At 49.9% G+C, this 18,941-nt stretch overlaps 1 protein-coding gene across 3 annotated transcripts; it reads right to left on the bottom strand.

Moving 5' to 3' along the window:
• Positions 1-213: 213 nt before the first annotated feature.
• TMEM119 (transmembrane protein 119) lies at positions 214-11,961 on the bottom strand. Of its 3 annotated transcripts, none has more exons than XM_043976789.1 (3): positions 11,838-11,961; positions 8,812-8,934; positions 214-2,369 (listed from the first exon to the last, which is right to left on the bottom strand). In XM_043976789.1, exon 3 carries the CDS (start codon positions 2,340-2,342, stop codon positions 1,464-1,466), a length of 879 nt encoding a protein of 292 aa, XP_043832724.1. In that variant the 5' UTR covers positions 2,343-2,369; positions 8,812-8,934; positions 11,838-11,961; the 3' UTR covers positions 214-1,463. The 3 variants fall into 3 exon arrangements, with proteins under 3 accessions (XP_043832724.1, XP_043832723.1, XP_043832725.1); XM_043976788.1 differs by lacking the exon at positions 11,838-11,961 and adding an exon at positions 11,450-11,547; XM_043976790.1 differs by lacking the exon at positions 8,812-8,934 and having other exon boundaries at positions 11,838-11,951.
• Positions 11,962-18,941: the final 6,980 nt, after the last annotated feature.

The raw sequence follows: 18,941 nt of genomic DNA, 5'->3' as shown, positions 1-18,941 counted from the left end.
ACTCTATGACCAAGTACTATCTGAGGAGGCCTTCTCACTTCTCCTCGCTTCTCCTCTCCTTCCCTCCCTCCCTTCCAGGCTAACACCCTCTACCCTTTCCTTCTACCCGTCTAGGCTTTTGATAACCAAGAGTCCAAAGAAAAGCAGTCTCACAAGGTGGATCACACCAGACCAAAGTTTTATTAGAATTTATCATCATTATTGTTTCTGGGTGGAGTAGCGTACTCCATCTTGTCCTTCCCAGTCCCCCAGGGATGGGGACTGAGAGGATGCTGGTATAGGTGGGTTCTTGCTCCCCATCCGCAAAGCAGGCCATCCACCTATCTGCCCCCAATCCAAGAGACACCAAGGACATCAGCAGGGAAGCTCTAATGGTTGGGTGGGGGGAATTCAGTGCTCCATGCTGCCCCTGACTCTCAAAACCCATGGGTCAGAATGGGATTGATTGCAAAAGGGGGAAAGAGACCCTTCATCCAGCCTTCTCTAGTTTAAACGGAGGCGATGTTCCCCGTCAGGTCATACGGCACCCTTAAAATTGCCAGGCCAGTCATATCTTTGTGGGGAGAGGGGGAGAGAGGGAAAGGTCACTAAAGCCCATTCCAGGGCTTGAGTCTGGGTACCCAGTTCCAGCTGCCCCCAGGCCCTCCCTCAGGTGGTTCCCTGAGCCAGGGACCCACATCTCTCTCCTCTCTCTGGCTGTCCTCCAAGCTCAGGGTCTGCTCCTGCTTCCTCCAGGCTGGAGCCCTAAAGGGCTTCAGGAAACCCTTTGTGGGATAATGAAGGAATCCCTAACCAAGACCTTTCCCACAGCAAGAAGGCTACGTATCCTCTCCTCCTCCCGGCCCCCCTCCATTCAGGAAAGCATCAGAATGCCCCTTAGTTCATGAGTCGCTAGCCCCCTATGGCAGTGCCAGGGGCTGCTTGGGTGGTATTTGGAGGAAGAACAGAGAACGGAGCCCCAGAAAATCATTATCTTATTCTCTATTTCTTATGCATTGTTCCCGGCAGGAAGATATAACCCTCAAGTTAAGCGATCAAAGCTGGCAGTGAGCTACCTACGGGTTTAGCTAAAGTAGACAGAGTCTTTAGAAAAGAGCTTGGGCCTTTATATCATCAGGAGGCTTTGACTCAGCGCATCTGGCTCTGGGTGGGTGTTTGGAGGAAGCCAGAGGAGAAAAAGGCCTGAGATTTCTAGGGGCTGCTTGGTTGGAAGTGGAGTGGAGAGAGCTGGGCCCCCAGCCAGACAGACCTGGACAGTTTGGGTTGGATGTTTGGAGGTTCTAGGGGAACAGTCCGATGTAGCCAGGCCAGCTGAGAGCACAGGGGACGTGTCCATGTCCGACCAGCCCTAGGCAGACTCACAGATCCAACCCTTCTGCCTGGGTCTCGCTGGCCAGGGGAGAATGCGTGGGTCTCTGGTTGGCAGAGCCGTGCTTCAGTCTGGAAGAGTGAGTGGCCCCCGTTCACTGAAGGCAGTTGGCTTGGTCGACCTCTGGAGAGAGACTGCTACAGGCACAAGGTCCCTCGGGGATGGGGAGACCAGTGGACTCCCTAGCTTCTTGCAGTAATGAGGGAGAGCCCTCCCGCTCAGCATGGTCTGTCCCAATCACCAGTGGCTCCTCTGCTCTGGTCTCAGACCCTGATGGACAACTCGGCTCTGCAGCCTCCCCAGAGGGAGCCTCCACTTTCTCTTTGGGGCTACCCTGACCCTTCTCAGCCTCCTTGTCCTCATCCTTCTTCCTTCCCTCCTCCTCTATTTTGACTCCATCTCCATTGGCCAGGGGCGCCTTGGTCGGAGACTTAAGATTCTGGGTAGCGGCCAGAATGTCAGCCTGGAGCTGGCGAGAGGAGTCCACGGCTGCGTCATCTGGGTGGGCGTCAGGGGCCTTGTCGGGAAGCTCGCTGAAGGCCCGGGTGCCTCCGGCCCTATCGCTCTGATCCACGTACTTCTTCTTGGGGAAGGAGGATGGGTAATAGGCAGAGGCCTTGTGCTTCTGCCGTACAATGACAGCAGCGCAGATGATGAACAGGAGCACGAAGACCAGGGACCCCACCACGGAGATGAGCAGCATGTACTCCCGGAAGAAGTCCACGATCCCATCCAGGAAGTTGGTTGGGGGCGAGGGATCTGCCAAAGGCGTGGGTTGAGGCCCCAGCGAGGTAGGGCTGAGGGCAGGGGTCCGGGGTGGGGAGAGGCTGGGGGAGGAAGCTGAAGAGCCCTCCATCTCTCCACTGCCCCCATTGTCCTCCAGGAAGGCAGCCTGCACCAGCACTGAGTGGGCACTGTTGGGGGCGGCCCTCAGGAGGGCCAGGAGCAACAGAATGGTTGCCAAGGCAGCCATTTTCTCACCAGGCCTGGTGACCGAGATCTGCAGAAAAGTAAGAGAAGGTGTTGGACCAGGCATGGCTAGAGTCATAGAATACATTCCATTTCATTTAATTCAGATGCATCATGGCCCTGGGATACAAAGAAAAGAATTTTTTAAATCACCCAGAAGACAGAAGGGTGTGGAATCTAGGTTTAGAGTTTAAAAGGATCCGAGTTCAAATCCTGTCATTGCTATTTTCTTTTCTTTTTTTTTGGTGAGGCAATTGGGATTAAGTGACTTGCCTAGGGTCACACAGCTAGTAATTGTTAAGTGTCTGAGGCTGGATTTGAACTCAGGTCCTCCTGAATCCAAGGCCAGTGCTCTATCCACTGTGCCACTTAGTTGCCCCTGTCATTGCTATTTTCTAACTGTGTGACCCTGGCTGAGTCCCTTTAATTCAACTCAATAAACATTTATTAAGTGCCTACTATGTGCTAGGTATTATCCTAAGTTCTGTGGATACAGAGGCAAAAACAGTCCCTGCCCCCAAGGAGCCCACAATCTAATGGTGAAGACAATATGTAAATAACTACGTGCAAAAAAGATACAAAGTATGGAGGGCATTCTCAGAGGGAAGCCACTAGCCTGGTTGGACCTCCTACAGAAAGTGGGATTTGAGCTGAGTCTCGAAGAAAGCCGGAGCAAGTAAGAGGCTGTGGTGAGGGGACCCGGCATTCCAGGCAGAGAGTATAGCCAGTACAAAGACAAGGTGATGGGAAATGGAGTGTCGTGAGTGAGGAACAGCGCGGAGTATGTGGAGGGCAGTAAGGCATAAGGTAATAAGGCTGTAAAGGGCTCTTGATGCCAAGCAGAGGCATTTATATTTGATCTTAGAGGTAATAGGGAGTCACTGACATTTATTGAGTTGAGAGGTGACATGGTTAGACCTGCATGCACAATAAGAAAATCACTTCTAGCTCTAAACTGGGGACCCTATGATCCCTCCTCTGACATAGGAAGAAATCAAGGCTCCCCGTGTCCAAAGGACAGGTCCAAGCTCACACAACTTGGGAGTGTCAGAGAATTAATTCATTAATTGTATTCCCTGATTACGTGATCCTAAGACTATGTGACTCCTAAGGGGCAGAAGAGGGAATCAGAGGCCACTAGGTGGCATGGTTGATAGAGCACTGGACCTCAAGTCAGGAAGACCTAAGTTCAAATCCAGCCTTAGACATTTACTGACTGTGTGACCTTGGCCTCTCTCTGCCTCATTGGTCAAATGGGGATAATGAGAGCACCTACCCTTAAATGAGATCGTATTTGTAAAGCACTTTACAAACCTTCAAAGACTTTATAAATTCTAGCTCTTATTATAATTCAGGTCTCCAGATGGCAAATCCAGTCTTCTCTGGGAAGAGGAGAAAAGAATAGATTCCTTCTGGGTGGGTGGACACCTCCCTATCAACCCCTGAAAGAAAGCATTTTATCAGAGGTAGTGCAGGGGACAGAGCACCGGGCCTAGAGTTAGGAAGACATGAGTTCACAAACTAGCTTCGGATTAAGGAAGACCTAGTTGTGTGACCCTGGGCAAGTCACTTAAAACTGTTTGCCTCAGTTTCTTCATCTGTACAATAATAAACTGGAGAAGGAAATGGCCAAGCATTCCAGTCTTTTTGCCAAGAAAACTCCAAAAGGGGTCATAAAGAGTTAGACAAAATGATTTTAAAAAAAACCAAAACAGATCTAGAGGCAAGAAGACCTGGGTCTAAAACCTGACTCAGGTACTTACTAGCTCTGGGCCAATTATTAGCTCCCTGAGCCTCAGTTTCCTTATTTGTAAAATAAGAAGTCTGGCCTCCATGACCAGCTATCTAGCAATGGGTCTCAGAGCTTCGCTAGGAGGCTGCCACCTGTCCTAAGGCTCTGATCTTCACTTTATGTGATGTAAGCTCCCAAGGGCAAGAACTGTTTTATCAGCTGTCTCCAGACCCCCTAGTACAGAGCCTGGAATCCAGGGGGTGGATGGATGAATGGATGGAAGGATGGATGGGTAGATGGAAGGATGGATGGATGGATGGATGGATGGATGGATGGATGGATGGATGGATGGATGGATGGATGGATGGATGGATGGATGGATGGAAGGGTGGGTGGATGGATGGATAATGAGGACGTACATGGAATCATCATGTGTAAAAAGAGTTTACAAATTCAGTCATGTCTGAAATGCTCTGGAATAGGGTGAGGTAGGTGGTGGCTTCTGTATTTGAGGGGGACCTGTCCCCAGGTCCTGCTGGGAATAAGTCCCCAGTGGGTTGTCAGCCTTTCAGGAAGCAGAGAGGGCAGAAGGAGGAGGACAGAATGAGAGGCACTGGGGCCTGGATTCTTGTCCCAGATCTCTCCCTAATTCATTGGGTGACTGTGGGCAAATCGCTGCCCTAGCAGGGACTCAGTTTCCTTGTGTGTGAAATAGGAATAGCTAACGGCTCCAGACAGTCAGATGAGATCAATAAACATGCTTTAACATGGCCCCTGTGCTCTTCACAGAGAGGAGTCTCTCCCTGTCCACTGGGCCCCGGAGAGGAACAATGGTGGGAGAAGAAGGAGGGCAGCTCAAAGGGGCAGCTTTCTCTGGCTCCAGTTGGCCTGCCCACCAGAGGCAGAGTACTGTCCTCTTAGCAGGCCTGGCTCCAAGGGGTTGCCAGACAGAGCCATACCCACACCCTGGAATCTGACCACAACCCAAAGCTTCGAAAGGCACAGTCAGCCCTTTGGGAGGGAGATAGCTCTTCAGTTATGGAGAGCTCCCTCCCCACCCCCAGGCTCTCTGGATCCTCCCCCAACAACCACAGGCCTCCTGAATAGCTGGGTACCAGAGGCTATTCAGCAAACTGGGTCTCAGCATGAGCAAGCCAAGCCCAGCAGACCTCAACGTAATGAGCAGAGTGGGAAGAAACTTAGAATAGACACTGTTGGACCTGGAAGGGCCTTAGAACAGGAAATGTCAGAGCTGGAAGGGGCCTTAGAACAGGGGATGTCAGAGCTGGGAGGGCCTTAGAACAGGGGATGTCAGAGCTGGGAGGGGCCTTGGATTATAAAATGTCAGAGCCTGGAGCAGGGGGTTCCCCAAACCTTTTCTGAGTCATGGACCTCTTTGGCAGGATTTGCTGAAGCCTATGGACCACTTTTCAGAATAATATCAATATATAAACTAAAACCCATAGGATTGCAATGGAAACCATTTATATTAAATTACTGTTATAAAAATATTTTTTAAAAAACAACAATTAGTTCACGGACCTCAGGTTAAGAACCCTTGGCTTGGATGGATCACAGAATATCTGAGCTGGAAGGAATCTTAGAGATCTTCTAGTCCATTCCTACCCCTCTAATTATAAGGATGGAGACTGAGGCACACCTATTAAGTGGCAGAACTGGGATTGAAACCCCAGTCTGACTCCCAGTCTGCACCCAGCCACTGTCCAACATCACCAGAGGATGTCCTCTCCCCACTCTCTCACCTGAACACATACGTCCTGGGGCATCCTCCCTTTGAAATGCACCCCGCCCCAGTTCTGTCTGCCCAGCTAGATACTTGAAAAGTGGCTCCAGTGTCTGAACACCGCCCCTTCCCTCCAGGAAGAACTCCCTGACTACCCCAGCCCACAGCCATCCCCCTTCTCTGACCACCACTGCTCTCCCTCTGTGCACCACCCAATTCAACTCTTATCCATTCTCTGTCCTGTTCTGTTTACTAATAGCTCTCTGGGAATATGTCTCATTTATCCAACTAGACTGTAAGCTCCCCGAGGCCAAGACAGTGTTTTCTACTTCTACTGCTGAGGTAAGAGAGGTAAGGAGTCATATAATGACTGTTCAGTCTGATCCGATTGACTGAAAGACTGACATGTCAGAGTTTTCTGTTTTTAATCTCTTCCAAGAGACTCAAAGCAAATTCTATTTTTAAACAGCGCCCCCCCCTACTGGAGCTCCACCTCCTTCCCCAGGAACTGAAACCTTGGCCAAGCCAGTCCCACACCCCACAGCCCCGAAGCCCTGCTGGGGTGAGATGCTTGTGTGTGGGGTGAGGATGCTGGGCCCTGTCTCTGTCCTTGCCCAACCTCAGTCATCTCCTGTAGGATCTTAATTCCATTCTTCTCTCTCCCGGGTCTCCCTTCCAAAAAAGATTCTCTTGGAGACAAAAGAGCCGAACAGCTCTTCTGCTCCAGGGTTATTGGAGAATGTCCGCCCCCCCCATCCCCATCCCTCCACCCCCAAATGACGCAGCCTCCGAGTAGATGAGAACCAGATGACCTGGCTCCTCTAGCTCCCGCCCACACAGCCGACCAGCTAGGCTGCTCTCGGCATGAACCCCCAGATGCCAAGACCCCATCTGGTGCAGATTGGCCAGGCTGATTAATAAATTCCTGACAGCCCAGCTTTGGGATGGAAATTGTGACAGGGGGATCCAAGAGCCTGGTCTGCCTGGGGCCCAAGGTGAGAGGGAAGACACCCGTTTTATGGTATTGGGTGGGAGGTGGAGGGGCTCTCCTGTATTATAAGGATGGACTAGCCTCTGAGATCCCAAGATTCCAGAATTCCAAGAGTCTATGATTTCCAGGTTTCTGAATCACAGAAACCTGGACAACACTATGGCTCAGCGGATAGAGCACTGGGCCTGGAGTTAGGAAAACCTGAGTTCAAATCTGGCCTCAGACACTTATTAGCTATGTGAGCCTGGGCAAGTCACTTCATCCTGTTTGCCTCAGTTTCTTCCTCCATAAAATGGGTCAGAGAAGGAAATGACAAATTACTCCAGTGTCTTTGCCAGAAAACCCCAAATGAGATCATGAAAAGTCGGACACAACTGAATGAGATTTTCTTACTTGTTGATTGGATCATTCCAAGGCTCCAGATTTCTTTGATTGTAACAAGCTATGGTTCAAATACTCTCTAAGTAAGCAAGTGTATGGTCTTGGTTCTAATATTCGCTAATTATGCAATTGGATGATTCCAAAATAACAAAAGTTGGTGGTGCTATTTTCTGTTTTTCTTTTTTTTTGGTGAGGCAATTGGGGTTAAGTGACTTGGCCAGGGTCACACAGCTAGTAAGTGTCAAGCGTCTGAGGCTGGATTTGAACTCAGGTCCTCCTGAATCCAGAGCTGGTGCTTTAGCCACTGTGCCACCTAGCTGCCCCGGGTTCTATTTTCTAATTGGAAGACTGTATGATTTCTAAGATTTCAAGATTCTGTGATTCTAGGATTCTTGGATTCATTGACTGTGGGATTCTAAGATTCTTGGATCCATTGTGTGATTCTAAGATACTCTTAAGTGATGTTTACATGAGTCTCAGAATCTTTGGTTCTAAGAGTCTGTTCTTCAGAAATCCCATGCTTTGTGGATTCTGTGATTCTATGAGGGGTCGTGTGGTACAGTGGAAAGAGTTCTGAGGTTTTACTTTCTGTAGCCTTAAGCAAACGATTCTGGGCCTCAGTTTCCTCAATTGTAAAATGAGGAATTTGGGCTCAATGATTTCTAAGTGCTAAGCCTATGATCCCATGATTCGAAGAGTGGCCTTCAATGAGTCTATGATCCTGATACTGTGTCCTTTGAACCAGACAGAGAGTTCTCTTGCTCATAGGTCCCCGCTCTTGTCCAGTTTCTCGTCATTGCTATCACTATATCCTTATGCAAATGTACATGCACATACAAACACTCACAGGCACAGAGCCCACCATCAACAGCCAACCAGGGAGTCCCCTCCTCAGGAGACAGGGACATTTTCATAAGCAAGTTGAAAATTGTTCATGTCTGTAGTAAAAGGACCTTGGTTCTCACCGGCTGCCAAATTATCCTGAGCAAAGAAAGAAGATGCTTTGTTCTATAACCAAGGGAGCCCCTGGCAAAGAGGGCTTGAAGAACTCTGAGGGGTTCTCCTGAAACAGGGAGGGAGTCTGGACAGGCTGAGGATCAAGAGTGGAGGGGAGGGGGGCAGGTAGGTGGCACAATGGATAGAGCACTGGCCCTGGAGTCAGGAGGACCTGAGTTCAAATCCAGCCTCAGATACTTAACACTTACTAGCTGTGTGACCCTGGGCAAGTCACTTAACCCCAGTTGCCTCACTAAAAAAAAAAAAAAGAGTGGAGGGGAGGCTCTGCCATTCCCTGTTCCAAGACCATCCCAGCTCTGACATCCCCTGTTCTAAGACCCCTCCCAGCTCTGCTGTCCCCTGTTCTAAGGCCCCTCCAGCTCTGATGGTCCTGTGATTCTTTAAACAGGAGGCTCTTATCCCAGACAGTAGGTCAAGGGTCACTTCCACAGTGACTTGAGGGAATGGTGTGCTGAGGTAAGAGAGGTAAGGAGGAAAAACGGAAGAAGTAGCCCTTCTCTGATCTCTCAGCTGAGGCTCCACATGCCCCTATCCCCCAGTCCCAAGCTTTGTTCACCCCTAAACAACCATCTTATAAAACTTTCCAACATCATAGTCCTTGCTCCTACCTCCTGTGTGACCTTGGACAAGTCACTTTTCGTCCTGTGGCCTCGGTTTCTCCCAATTCGAAAGGAGCCGTGGAGCCAGACACCCTTCTGTGGTACTTCCCAGCCTAAAATTCCGGTGGTTCCCTGAGAGCAGAGATCAGACTGTAACTAACTCAATCCTCTTTCTCCAACTTCTTGAAGTTTCAGGGCAGGGATAGGTTTTTTCCCAAGGTCAGCTCCCATCTCGGTCATATTCAGGAACCTTAGGGGAAGCCCAGCCCCCGCCCTATGGACAGGGAGTAGGGAGAAACACCCGCTCCCCTGAGAAGGCAGGCCGGCTTCCCATTAGCCCATTGGAATATCTGGCTCTTGGCCTCCCTTTCTTGAGGAAAGGGAGCTTAGCTTCTACCCCCAGCTCTCAGACACATACAGATTCCAAAGCTTTCCACCATAGAAGAGAGCTCACATGGTGCCTAGTCCTACCCCTTTAGCCCCTTGATGAGGGAACCAAAACCTAGCAAGATCTTACCTAGACTTACCCAAGGTCACACAGAAAATTAAAGAGCCAAAATCTAAGCCCAGCATTTTTTTCCCCATCATCCCACTGTGACCAAATTCATTACAGTCTAGTCGCTCTCCATGTTCTTAGACTCTCTTCTCAGAATCAGCCTCAGTGGTTTTCTTTTTCTTTTCTTTCTTTCTTTCTTTTTTTTTTTGCTGGGCAATGGGGGTAAAGTGACTCGCCCAGGGTCACTCAGCTAGTAAGTGTCAAGTGTCTGAGGCCGGATTTGAACTCAGGTCCTCCTGAATCCAGGACCAGTGCTCTAACTGTACCACCTAGCTGCCCCCCCTCTTTTTTTTTTGCCTCAGTGTGTTTATCTCCCCTCTCTCTTCAGTGCAACTGCCAAATAGATATTCCTGCGGCACATTTCGGACCCTCACTCTTTGGCTCAAGAAACTGGCTCACTATTGCTTCTCCCACACAAACCGCCCCCAGTCTGGTACTTAAAGTTCTTTGCAGTCTGGCTCTGGCTCACCTTTCCAGGCTGATTTTTCACTACTTTCCCTCAAGCTTCCAAACATGGTCCACTTACTGTTCTCTCTATATCCCATCTCCCACTTCCAAACCTTTGCCTAGACTGTCTCTCAGGCCAGGAATGCACTCCCTTGAGGGCCAAGGCCTCTTGGAATCACTCCCTAGCTTTCTTCATAGTTTAGCTCAGGAAACACCTCCCATAAAAGACCTTTTTTGATTTTTCTCCATTTTAGTACCACCACCCCCCCCCACAATTGCTTTGTATATTTTCTGTGTGCACCCCCTACACTGAGCAATGAGCTTTTGAAGGACAGGGCCTTTGCCCAGTACAGAACCTGGCTAATCTAACAAAAACAACATTTACATATTTAATAAATGCTTGTTGAATGAATAAATTACTGGTATGCAGATTATGCAAATGTGCCCCCTCCCCTCCCAGGAGAGACCCAAGTAGGTCCTCTGGTACCCTGGAGAGCAGAGTCCTCTCCTAGTCTGAGAGTCAAGCTGCAGAGGGGTTCCTTTAGGCCACTGAGCAGGCGGGTGGAGGCACAGGGAGCAGGAGACAAGGAAGGGGGCCCACACACAGAAAACCTGGTCTCAATTAAAGGAAAAAGCAAAGAACCAGTCTATGGCGGGACTGAGTCTGCGGGCTGCAAAGCCCTCCCAGCTCCCCTGCCCTCTGAGGCCTTCTGACCTTTTCCTCTGGCCCCTCTAGCCCAGGGCTCTGGGATCCAACCCCGCCCCCCCCCCAAAAACCTCCCCACACCCATTGCCAGTGGAGAGGAGATAGGAAGGAGGGAGAAAACTAAGCTAACTAGTCCCAGTGTCTCACCAGGCAAACAGCCATAGCCCAACTATCTGAGCAACAGAGTCTTGTTTCCCAATGCCCCCAAAGCCCCAAGGCAGCACCACCACTGTGGATGCCCTTGGCACCTATGCACCAGGGCACAAAGATATACCCTCACTCACACACGTATACAGCCACACAAATAACATGCTTGACATAGTGGGTACACGCGGCAGACACACACATACCCAGACAGAGACACACTGACCCCCAGCGACCCCCACACAGACACACATTGATCCATATGGATTCCCAGACAGCCCCAGAGAAGACACACACACATGTACACACTGATACACAGTGATACACACACACACACACACACACACACAGATAGGTCACACACAGAAACATTCACACAAACTCGGGGGAATGGAAGGAAGGAGAAGAGACAAAAGCCTGAGACTGTAGGGAGCAGTGAGTGAAAAGCCAAGTGTCCTGTCCCCTGAATGCACACTGACCTGATACCCTTTTGGAGAGACACCCCAAGGCACTACTGTGAATCCCAACACCCAATACACACACACAAAGACACACGCACCCCACAAACACACACACATACACATACCCCACAAACACACATATATACATACACCCCACAAACACACACACAAAGACACACGCACCCCACAAACACACACAAAGACACACGCACCCCACAAACACACATACACATACACCCCACAAACATACGCACAAAGACACATGCACCCCACAAACATACACACATATACACATACCCCACAAACACACATACAATCCTAACAGTCACCCACCTCTCCCACACTTAGCCCAGCTCCCCAGACACACATGTGCAGGCGGACACCGGACACCCTCTGCCCAGCCGAGATCCAGGCAGACACGGCTGGAGACACCTGGCCCTGCTTACCTATCCCAGCTCTCTCAGAACTGAGGCTCCCCGGGGGGAAGGGTGTAAGTGGGTCAAGGCTGGTCCAAGTTCAGTAGCTAGTTCTAGGACGGGTCGAACCCCAGCTGGATGACCCAGGCTGATGGAAAGGAGGTGAGGAGACAGGGAGACAGGACAGTGTGGGCACAGGGAGCAGAAGAAGTCAGCCTCCAGCCCCCCACCCCCAGCGGAGCCTCAGGGAGCACAGGAGACCCCAGGTCTCCTCTTCCACTCCACCCTGGGAAGCCCAGACTCACCAGAGGAGCTGCAAAGGGAGGCTTCAGGACGCCTGGATGGAGGCTCAGATGAGGGAGCCCTCTGGAGTCCGCTGAGGAGGGCGCCGGTGCCAGGCCCCTGCCCCACTGCCCTCCTGCCCGCCCCCCCTGCTCCAGCCAGCCAGCCTCGAGCTCACCGACTGAGAGAGGCCAGCCCCACCAGCTTGCTTTCATTAGAGTTTCAAGTGGGGACAGGCAGGGCTGGGGGAGGGGAAGGGGCAAAGGGATGGGAGGGACTGAGGGAGGGAGGGACTGAGGGCTGAGCTCCGCCAGGGGCCACACACACACACACACACACACACACACACACACACACACACACACGAGCAATTGGGGGTGAGGGGAGGAGGGCTGCTGTCCTCCCAGCTGGAAGAATTTGTTCTTTTTGCTGGAGAGCAGAGTCCCTCAGTCAGGGGTCCCGAGGAAAGCCGGAGTTGGGGGGGGGGAGAAGAAAGGACAGAGGAAGAGGAGCTTGTCCCCAGGACAGTGGCTAAGAATGAGGGGACCCTGGGAGCCAGAGCAAAGACGGGAAAAAGCACCCATTCTGGGCTTGACTCAGTGTTTCCATGGTGGGAGGGGAGGGACAAGACCCAGAGGAGTGTGGGAGATCAAGTGTCTAAAAAGAGAGAGGAACAAACAGATGGAGGAAGTGAAGACACCCAAACACCCTCTGGGACCCCCAGACACCCTCATCAGGGAGACGCCCTGGCAAACAAGGGCTCCAATGTTCCCCAGCCCTCCCCCTGACCCTTCCACTTCAGAGCCAGGAAAGGAGGGGGCAGAGGCATCTTCAGATCAGGGACCCCATCATGATAGCTGTTATCTCAGGCTGCGCTGTGGGTCAGAGAAAACAACAGACAAAACTAGGGAGGAATGGCTAGGAGAATGAAGTTCCCCCGACCTTGGATGTCTGAGCATCTCTCTAGGTCTCTAGAAGACATAATTATGAACCTTAGAACATAGGATATAGAATATCGTCTCCTAAAGGGATCTGATTTAGGATACAGACAACAGAGTGTGAGAGATCCAAGGGCCTTTAGAATAGAGAATGATAGAGGTGGAGAAACCTCAGAACAAGGAATGTCAGAGCTGGGAGGGCCCTTAGAACAAGGGATGTCAGAGCTGGGAGGGCCTTGGGACAGGGGATGTCAGGGCTGGGAAGGCCTTAGAACGGGGGATGTCTGGGCTGGGAGGAGTCAGACTGTCAAAGTTGAAATGGACCTCAGAAGGAATTCAGTCCAACCAAGATCTGACCAAGACTCCCTTTCACAATGTCATTGACAAGCAGTTATCCACCCCTTAACTGAAGACCTCAGTCTACTACAGTGGGCTGCTGGTGGGTCTCCCTGCTTTAAATCTCTCCTCACTATCTTCCACAGCTGCCAAAACCCAGGTCCCGCCCTGTCACCTCCCTATTACCTCCAGGACCAAATAGAAAACTCTGCTGGCTTTTAAAGCCCTTCATAATTTGGCCCCTCCTACCTTTCTGTTCTTACACCTTCCTCCATCCCATGTGCTCCATAGTCAAGCAACCCTGGCCTCCTTTCTGCTCCTTCAATAAGACCCGCCATCGGGGGCAGCTAGGTGGTACAGTGGATAGAGCACCGGCCCTGGAGTCAGGAGTACCTGAGTTCAAATCCGGCCTCAGACACTTAACACTTACTAGCTGTGTGACCCTGGGCAAGTCACTTAACCCCAATTGCCTCACTAAAAAAAAAAAATAAGACCCTCCATCTCCCGACTCAGGGCGTTTGCACTGGTCATTCCCCATGCCTAGACTTCTCTCCCTCTTCATCTCTTCCACTTGGCTGCCTTGGTTTCATGCGGGTCGCACCTTCTATAGGAAGCCTTTCCTGGTCCCCCTTAATTCTGGTTCCTTCCCTCTGTCATTTATCTCCAATTTATCCTGTTTATGATTTGCTAGTATCTAGCCTTTTCATGTTTTCTCCCCATTTGGACTCTGAGCTCCGTGAAAGCCGGGACTGCCCTTTGCCTCTCTTTGTATCACAAATGTTTACAGTGCCTAGCACACAGTAGGGCCTTAATTAATGCTTATTGACTTGACTTGATTCAAGATAGACCTCAAATCTCAGAACTCGCTGCTCCCAGAGGCACTGGGACCTAGTTCATTTTGAGAGAGTGCTAAGTCTTAGGAAGTCTCTCTTGCCATCAAGCTTAAATCAGCCTCCTGCCCATCATAGCCCTCTCTAAAGACTCATTCTGCCCTCTGGGATCAAGGAGAGGAAAAAAAAATCCCCATTTGAGGGATTAGTTTAATCCCTTAAAAAACACCTGAAGACAGTATTTTGGCTCATTCCCTCTTCCCCTAAATCTTCTCTCCTCCAAGCTAAACACCTCCAGACCTCATAAGGCACCAACCTGAAGTCCTTCATCATCCCCATTGGCCTCCTGGTTGGACACTCTCCAACTTGCCTGTTCTAATCTGGGAGCCCAGAACTGAATGAACTCAATGTTCCAGTTATGGTCCAACCAAGATGGAATCTGCTTTCTTGGCTGTTGGTAGTGACACCACGCTGCTGATTCGGATGGGAACTTGCAGTCCATTCAGAACCTCAGATCATTTTCAGAAAAGAATATTGTTCATCCAAGACTGTCCAAAAATCCTAACAAGAACAACATCACATACTGTGCCTTCAAGATCTACAAAATGTGTTTCTCACAAAAGCCTATGAGGTGAGCAGTGCGTGAATCACCATCCCCATTTTACAGATGATTACCCCTAGGGTCCTTTCCAGCTCTGACAGTTCATACATCCTAAGGTCTCCCCCAGCTTGCGTGTCCCCAATGACATGTGGCTGATAGGTTCAGGCTTACACTTGGGTCATACTTTAAAAGTGGCATCTCAATAGGGATAAATGTAAAGTCATGTGCTTGGGTTCAAAAAGTCAACTTTCCAAGTCCAAGATGACAGAGCACTGGCTAGACCAGGGCTTCTTAAAATTTTCCACAGCTTAAGAAACTAGGGGCTAGACCACCACCCCAAAAGATCTGAGAGTCATAAGAAGCTAAAAAAATTAATTTAATCTTAAGTTGAATTTTGAGGGGCATGCCCTCCAAGACTAGGGAAGTGACCACTATACAGAATAGATCCCCTTCTGGTTGGATCACCTGCAGAGGCCTACATCCAGTTCTTTTTTTTTTAAATTAATTTATTTATTTTTAAAGTTTTGTGTTCCAAATTTTATCCCTCTCCCTTCCCTTCCCTCCCCCTCCTGAAGGTGGTTAGCAATCAGATATAGGTTATACAGGTGCAATTACTGCATCCAGTCCTTGGCTAAAGACATTGATCAAGCAATGAACATTTAGAGGAGAGCTAGCACGATGGTGAAGGGTCTCAAGGGAAGACTTAGCAGGGGAGGGAGGGAGGGAGAGGACCAAGAGGGGGAACAGATGATTTCTGTTTTCAAATATTTAAAGGGCTGAAGTCTGGAAGAGGGATTAACCTTGTTCTACTTGGTCCCAAAGAACAGAACTAGGAGCATGGGGGGAAGTAGAATATAGGAGAAACTGAGGCATGATGAGAAAACCTTCCGAAGGATTAGAACTGCCCCCAGATGGTAAAGGCTGCTTGGAGAGGTCTTGGCTTCCTCTCCCTGGAGGCCTTCAAGCAAAAGCGGACTGACCTCTTGTTGGGGATGTTATAAGGGGATTCCAATCCAGGTAGGGGTCATACCTGATGGTCACTGAGGTCTCTTCTCTGAGGTTCTTTGACTCTGTATCTTACCCTCTGGGCTCAGGCTGCTGCCCTCAGAGATTGGGGGATGGAGGGACTTGGAGAGAAGCCCATGGGTGGGGTGGGTCTGCCCATCCTTCAGGCACAGGGAATGGTAGATTGAAGCCTGCCTCTTGCCTCCCAGTAGCAGATTCTCAGCAGGGCAGGGCTGAGGGCTGGCAAATTACATGGTGGGAAAGGGGTTGGGTTTCTGAGCCGCTGCCCAGGGGAACAGCTCGAATCCATGTTCCATCCCCCTGAAATTATATAGTTGGAACCTAGCTGCCTCCCCTCCTGCCCTGCCCTATGCCACAGGGCAGGCCCTGGGCCTCCCACTGACCAAGGGTAAGCTAGTGATCAGGGTAGGCTTGGTCTTTTTTTTCACTAATATTTAACTGAACTTCAGTTTTCTTAAGTTATGAATTTAAAAAATCATTCTTTTGAGCATTCTTTCATTTTGGAGGGAGTGAGAAGAGACAAAAGCCTGAGACTATAGGGAGCAGTGACTTCAAAGCCAAATGTCCAGTCTCATGAATGTACACTTCCCCAGACTGTCAAAGGGGCCCACCACACCCCAAAAAAGAAGAACCTCTGATATGAATCCAATCCCCACTTTTATAGAGAAATGACCTGAGACACACAGTTACTTGGCCAAAATTTCAGTGCAATTTAACAAACACTTATTAAGCACCTACTATGTGCCAGGCCCCATGCTTAGGCACTGGGAATACAAAGACAAAAAGGAAGGAATCTCTGCCTTTAAATTCTTACATCCTACTGAGGGGGGAGGGGAGGCACACACACAACAATAATATTTGCAAACAAGTACAGAGCAAGGAACTTGGAGGGAGAAAGTGCTGATAATGGAAGGAGGGGTGAGGAGAAGTGATCGGGGAAGGCTTCCTGAAGGGGATGACTTTGGAAAATCACCTGACTTCTGAAAGAAGGCTAGGCAAGAGGACATCCTGGGAAAAGGGAGCAGCTTGTGCATACAGCCTAGAGCTGGAGATGAGCTGCTGACCAGTATGGTCTGATGGGACATAGAGTTTGTCTAGAAGAGCAAATGGAACAGGTGGAAAGAGGGAGGCTAGAGGAGGGGACCTGGACAGGGATAAGGAGAGGAAAAAGGAGCCAGAGAATCCAGGGGCCTGGACTGTGTGCTGTGTGACCTTGGGCAATCCACTTTCCCACCCTGGCCCTGTGTTCTCTCCTGACTCTGACATTCTGTGTTCTAAGATCTCTTGCAGACCTATCATCCTTTGTTCTAAGGCCCCTCCCAGCCCAGACATTCCCTGTTCTAAGGCCCCCCTAGCTCTGACATTCTCTGTTCTCAGGTCCATCCCAACACTAACATCCCACATTCTAGGTCTCTTCCGACTCTGTCATTCTGTGTTCTAAGATCTCTTGCAGACCTATCATCCTCTGTTCTAAGACCCCTCCCAGACATTCCCTGTTCTAAGGCCCCCCTAGCTCTGACATTCTCTGTTCTCAGGTCCATCCCAACACTAACATCCCACATTCTAGGTCTCTTCCAACTCTGACATTCTGTGTTCTAAGATCTCTTGCAGACCTATCATCCTCTGTTCTAAGGCCCCTCCTTGACCAGCTGACCCCGGCTGACACAGTGGATGCTGCTGCTGTCAGCTTGGCACCTATGTGAGCTCAGGATCCTGAGCATGCACTCTTGTGTGTGTGTGTGTGTGTGTGTGTGTGTGTGTGTGTGATGTCTATACATAGATCCAGTCAGTGTCACCTGATTTGGGTCCTTCCCAATTCCTTTTTATGACTCCAGGGTCTGTATCAGGCCCTAGACAAGCTGAGAATGAGAGGCCTCCATTCTTTCCTCCTCCAACCCCCTCCTGGCGTCTCTAGGTTGATCCCATGTCTAAAAGAGGCAAACACATGTGAGGCCCGGGGGCCCAGCCCCTCCAGCCCACCTGCCGTCTGGCCACATTGGAGCTGGGGAGATCTTAGCAGGGAACATGGTGCAGAGGGGTCATAATTGGGCCTGGGGACAGGTCTGAGTATCCCCTCTATGCCTCTATTCTCTTGGGAAGAGAGGCCGCAGGGGATCCTGGGCTAAGGCATGGGGAGGCATTACATATAGACATGTGTCCCTACATGTACGAAGTTGCATGTAGACACCCCCCCTTCTGCATGCAAGTGTGTTTGTTTACCTATACAGGTATGAAAGCGCCCCTGTATCTTCCTATGAGAGGCAGTGTGGGATGGTAGAAAGAGTGTTGTACCTACCGGTAGAGTTCCTGGGTTCCAATTCTGGCTTTTCCACTGATGGAATGGTATTAGGGAAACAATGTCATCTCTTGGGGCCTCAGTTTCCTTATCTGTAACTAGGTGACTTCTAAGATCCTCTCCATCTCTTCTTTTTGTGACCCTGTGATTACATAATTTAATATTTGAATTTATGCACATGAATATTTATTCATTTTATGGCTACGTATTGAAATGGGGGAGGATGGGTGTGAGGGGCTGGGATTAAGGGGAGTAAGCTGAGAGTGTGTGGGCTGGGGGGAGGGGTCAGACAGTGATAAGATCAGAAGATGGAAAATTTAGAGCTGAAAGAGACCTTAGAGGCCATAGAATCCAATCTCCTTGCTTTACAGATAAGGAAACTGAGACCCAGAGAGGTTCAGTGACTTGCCCAAGGTCATGCAGGTGGTAAGTGGCAGAGCTGGGTTTGAAATCCTGTCCCCTGAGTCGAAATCCACTTGATGCTATTTCTACTGGGTTACCCTGCTTAAAGGTGGAATGAAAATTGAGGGGCAGACTGGGCTAGCCAAACCCACCTCGGACACTTCATGTCTGTCTAGTCCTAGGCAAATCACTTCCTCTCTGAGCCTCAGTTTCCTCAACTGAAAAATGGGAGTAAGATGCAGTCTAGGAGAGAGAGAGCCAGAGAGTGAAAGAGAGCAAGAGAGAGAGAGAGAGGGAGGGAGCTGGTCTTGGAACTAGAAAGGCCTCCCTCTGACCCTTACTTCCTTAGTTACCATGGATAAGTCACTTAACCTCTCTTAGACTCAGTTTCCTTATCTGTAAAATGAAGATATTAGGGAGCAGCTAGGTGGTACAGTGGATAAGACACCGACCCTGGATTCAGGAGGACCTGAGTTCAAATCCAACCTCAGACACTTGACACTTACTAGCTGTGTGACCCTGGGCAAGTCACAACCCCAATTGCCTCATTAAAAAAAAAAAAAAGTAACTTGCCCAGGGTCACACAGCTAGTAAGTGTCAAGTGTCTGAGGCCGGATTTGAACTCAGGTACTCCTGACTCCAAGGCCAGTGCTCTATCCACTGCACCACCTAGCTGTCCCATGGGCAAGTTAGTTACT

The sequence above is a fragment of the Dromiciops gliroides genome, chromosome 1, assembly GCF_019393635.1.
Source record: "Dromiciops gliroides isolate mDroGli1 chromosome 1, mDroGli1.pri, whole genome shotgun sequence".
In the NCBI taxonomy this organism is placed as follows: domain Eukaryota; kingdom Metazoa; phylum Chordata; class Mammalia; order Microbiotheria; family Microbiotheriidae; genus Dromiciops; species Dromiciops gliroides.
This window is presented reverse-complemented; position numbering and strand designations above follow the sequence as displayed.